This window comes from Perognathus longimembris, chromosome 13 (assembly GCF_023159225.1).
Source record: "Perognathus longimembris pacificus isolate PPM17 chromosome 13, ASM2315922v1, whole genome shotgun sequence".
NCBI classification, from domain to species: domain Eukaryota; kingdom Metazoa; phylum Chordata; class Mammalia; order Rodentia; family Heteromyidae; genus Perognathus; species Perognathus longimembris.
Window position 1 is genome coordinate 51,343,236 of NC_063173.1, and position 3,155 is coordinate 51,346,390.

The 3,155-nt window shown below is 33.0% G+C and overlaps 1 protein-coding gene across 1 annotated transcript; it reads left to right on the top strand.

Annotated features, from left to right (window-relative positions):
• The first annotated feature begins 1,489 nt into the window (after positions 1-1,489).
• LOC125362554 (olfactory receptor 8K3-like) lies at positions 1,490-2,443 on the top strand. Its single transcript, XM_048361373.1, has one exon. It carries the CDS (start codon positions 1,490-1,492, stop codon positions 2,441-2,443), a length of 954 nt encoding a protein of 317 aa, XP_048217330.1.
• The last annotated feature ends 712 nt before the right edge of the window (positions 2,444-3,155 follow it).

The following is a 3,155-nucleotide window of genomic DNA, read 5'->3' on the forward strand; positions in this document are numbered from 1 at the left end:
TATAAAGGTAAATGCCATTGAAACAAATTAAATATGTAGATTTTTATTCTTACCTGTATGAATAAAATTCTGCCAACTTGAGAAATTTTACTAACTTTAGGAATTATTATTAACCTAAGAAATTCCTCCTTAAAATTTTTTCTTAGGAATGTTTTAGATTCAGATTCAGAACACAAAGAATATAACTATGTGTTTCTTTATTCAAAGCTTAATCTACTCCTTAATTAGGAAATATAGTTACCAATTCAATAAAGTTGGAAAAGAAGGTTGGAAGATAACTTATTTTTCTGAGAATGAGTCACAGTCATGAACCACAGAAGATCACATACATGATCTTTGCATATTTGAATGGTGTTAATATAAGGTGTGTATAGGCAACTACAATTTAATATTTAGAGAACTAATATGTATATTGTTCCTATACAATACCTGAATTGGAGATATTGTGATTGTTTGTATTGAAAAAGGAGACTGAATTCTTACACACATAATTGAACTTCATATTATAGCGCTTGTATTTAGTTATTGTATTCTGTTTGTATAACATATTAGATATTTTCAGTCAGTTCTTTTGTAGATAAAAGAAGTTGAATAAGATAATATTCTGCCTTTGTTTGAATTTTTAAGGTTAGCAATCACAATTACTGTCTTCCCATCTAAAAATTGGACTGTAAAATTTGATGGTTTAAAAATAAATATGTAAAAATTACTTTATAAGTACATTTTTACAAAGTAAATGTTAATGTAAGATTATCTGGACTTGATAAGAAAATTTAGGTTATGATTATGAAAATTAGATAATAGAAAACAGATGCTTAAACATTTATTATATTATTAATTAATGAATTAAATTTACTTATTTGACAAAAATTTTCCTTAGATATTGTTCGATTTGAGTATGTATTGTAGCATGTATTAAATAATTTGTATACAAACCACTCTGTTATTGCAGGTGTACAAATGACAAATAGATAATCTACATAGCATAATTATAATAATGATTATCTAGATATAATAGTAAGTTAATAAAAGTTTAAATATTTTTATTTTGTCAATCTATATGTGTGCATATATTCATGCATTTGACTATCTGTTTACCTAGCTGGATATCTCAAGTTGGAACTGTTAATATTTTTTTGTGCTGGAAGTCTTTTGGACTGGATACTGGATGTGAGAGGATGCTGGGAAATTTCACTATTCTGTGACCATTAAACTGCCATTGAAAAACAAAATAAAAATCTACTTTGCTTTTGATAATATGAGTAAAATTACCTTTGTTTAGAATCACTATATTAATATCAGTCTCTATTCATAGAGGAAGATATTCATTTATGATTTTTAAAAAGTGTGTTTGTTTTCACATATTGATAACTTTGGATGTATCTTATTGAAATTGTGATTCCATAGGAAATTTCATCAGATGAAAATACCTGAAACCAATTCACTGTGCAAATGACTTTATCCTATACATGTTTTCTGAGAACACAGGATGGAGACACACAACTTCACAGTGGTGAGAGAATTCATCCTGATGGGCATCACAGATCGTCCTGAGCTGCAGGTCCCATTGTTCTTGCTGTTCCTCCTCATCTATGTGGTCTCCGTCGTAGGCAACTTGGGAATTATCATCCTCACCACGGTGGACTCCAGGCTGAAGACCCCAATGTACTTTTTCCTAAGACACCTGGCTCTCACAGATCTTGGTTATTCCACAGCTGTGGGACCCAAAATGTTGTCCAATTTTGTTGTAGAACAAAACACAATCTCCTACTGTCTTTGTGCTACCCAGCTAGCATTCTTTTTGGTGTTCATTGGTAGTGAACTTTTCATTCTGTCTGCCATGTCCTACGACCGCTACGTGGCCATCTGTAACCCACTGCTCTACACTGTCATCATGTCACAGAGGGTGTGTTGGGTCCTGGTGACAATCCCCTATCTCTACTGCACATCTGTGTCTCTTCTAATCACCATAAAGATTTTCACTCTGTCCTTCTGTGGCTATAATGTCATCAATCATTTCTTCTGTGACTGTATTCCCTTGATATCTTTGCTCTGCTCAAATACTAAGGGAATCGAATTTATAATCATGATCTTCGCTGCTTTTGATTTGCTTATCTCCCTTCTGATTGTCCTTGTGTCTTACCTGCTCATTCTTATAGCCATTCTGAAGATGAACTCTGCTGAGGGTAGGCGCAAAGCTTTCTCCACATGTGGGTCCCACCTGACTGTGGTTACAGTCTTCTATGGGACCTTGATATTTATGTATGTGCAACCTGAATCTAGTCATTCCATTGATACTGACAAAGTATCTTCTATATTTTATACCTTGATCATTCCAATGTTCAATCCCTTGATATATAGCTTGAGAAACAAAGATGTAAAATATGCCCTACAAAGGACAAGGGAATATATTTGCAATTTTTTTCTGAAAGGATACTCCTGATGTAAGTCCCACAAATCAAGATGGGAGGTGCACTTGGTTCTTAGAATATTGAGTACAATACACACATAAACTCAACCTGCATTTAAAGATTCACTTTCATTTTTCTAGTCAAAGTGCAAAATGCCATGGACACCTATGAGAACAAAACAGGGGAAATATTTTGCCTTCCTTTGGAAGAAAGATACAAATACAATACTTGAGCAAGTTATTTGTGTAAAAAAGAAAGGGTCTAGGAGTAAAGATCAGTAACTATAGGAAAGCAGTATGCTGTGTGGCTATGAAGGATAGTTCATATAAAGGAAGAGTTAATATTACTGTGATATTTTCAGATACTTTAAAAATATTTCTAGTCCACAGATGTGATGTATGTGTGTCTATGAGCTGTAAAAATCATACTTCATTTGTGGAATTTGTAGAATGGTGAGAAAAAGAAATCAGTCATATGAAAGTGTTTGAGTGCTTCTATTCAATCTTGTGATATTATAGTCCTTCTTGTGGCTCATGGGTGTTTTCACATTGACTTATGAGGTCAAGACCATCTACTAACTCATGTTGCTAATCAGCATTGCGAGGCTTCAATTCCTTATCAAATTGTGCTCAATTTTTGCTCAATAAGGTGACTGTGAATGGTGTACCAATTGGCATTTGCTACACAATCGTCCAGGGTATTTTGTTTTGCTGGTTGATTTAGATATATTTTTAGCAATTTGAA

Excerpts from the sequence above, each read along its gene's own strand:
- LOC125362554 (XM_048361373.1), top strand. The coding sequence starts at position 1,490 with ATGGAGACACACAACTTCACAGTGGTGAGAGAATTCATCCTGATGGGC.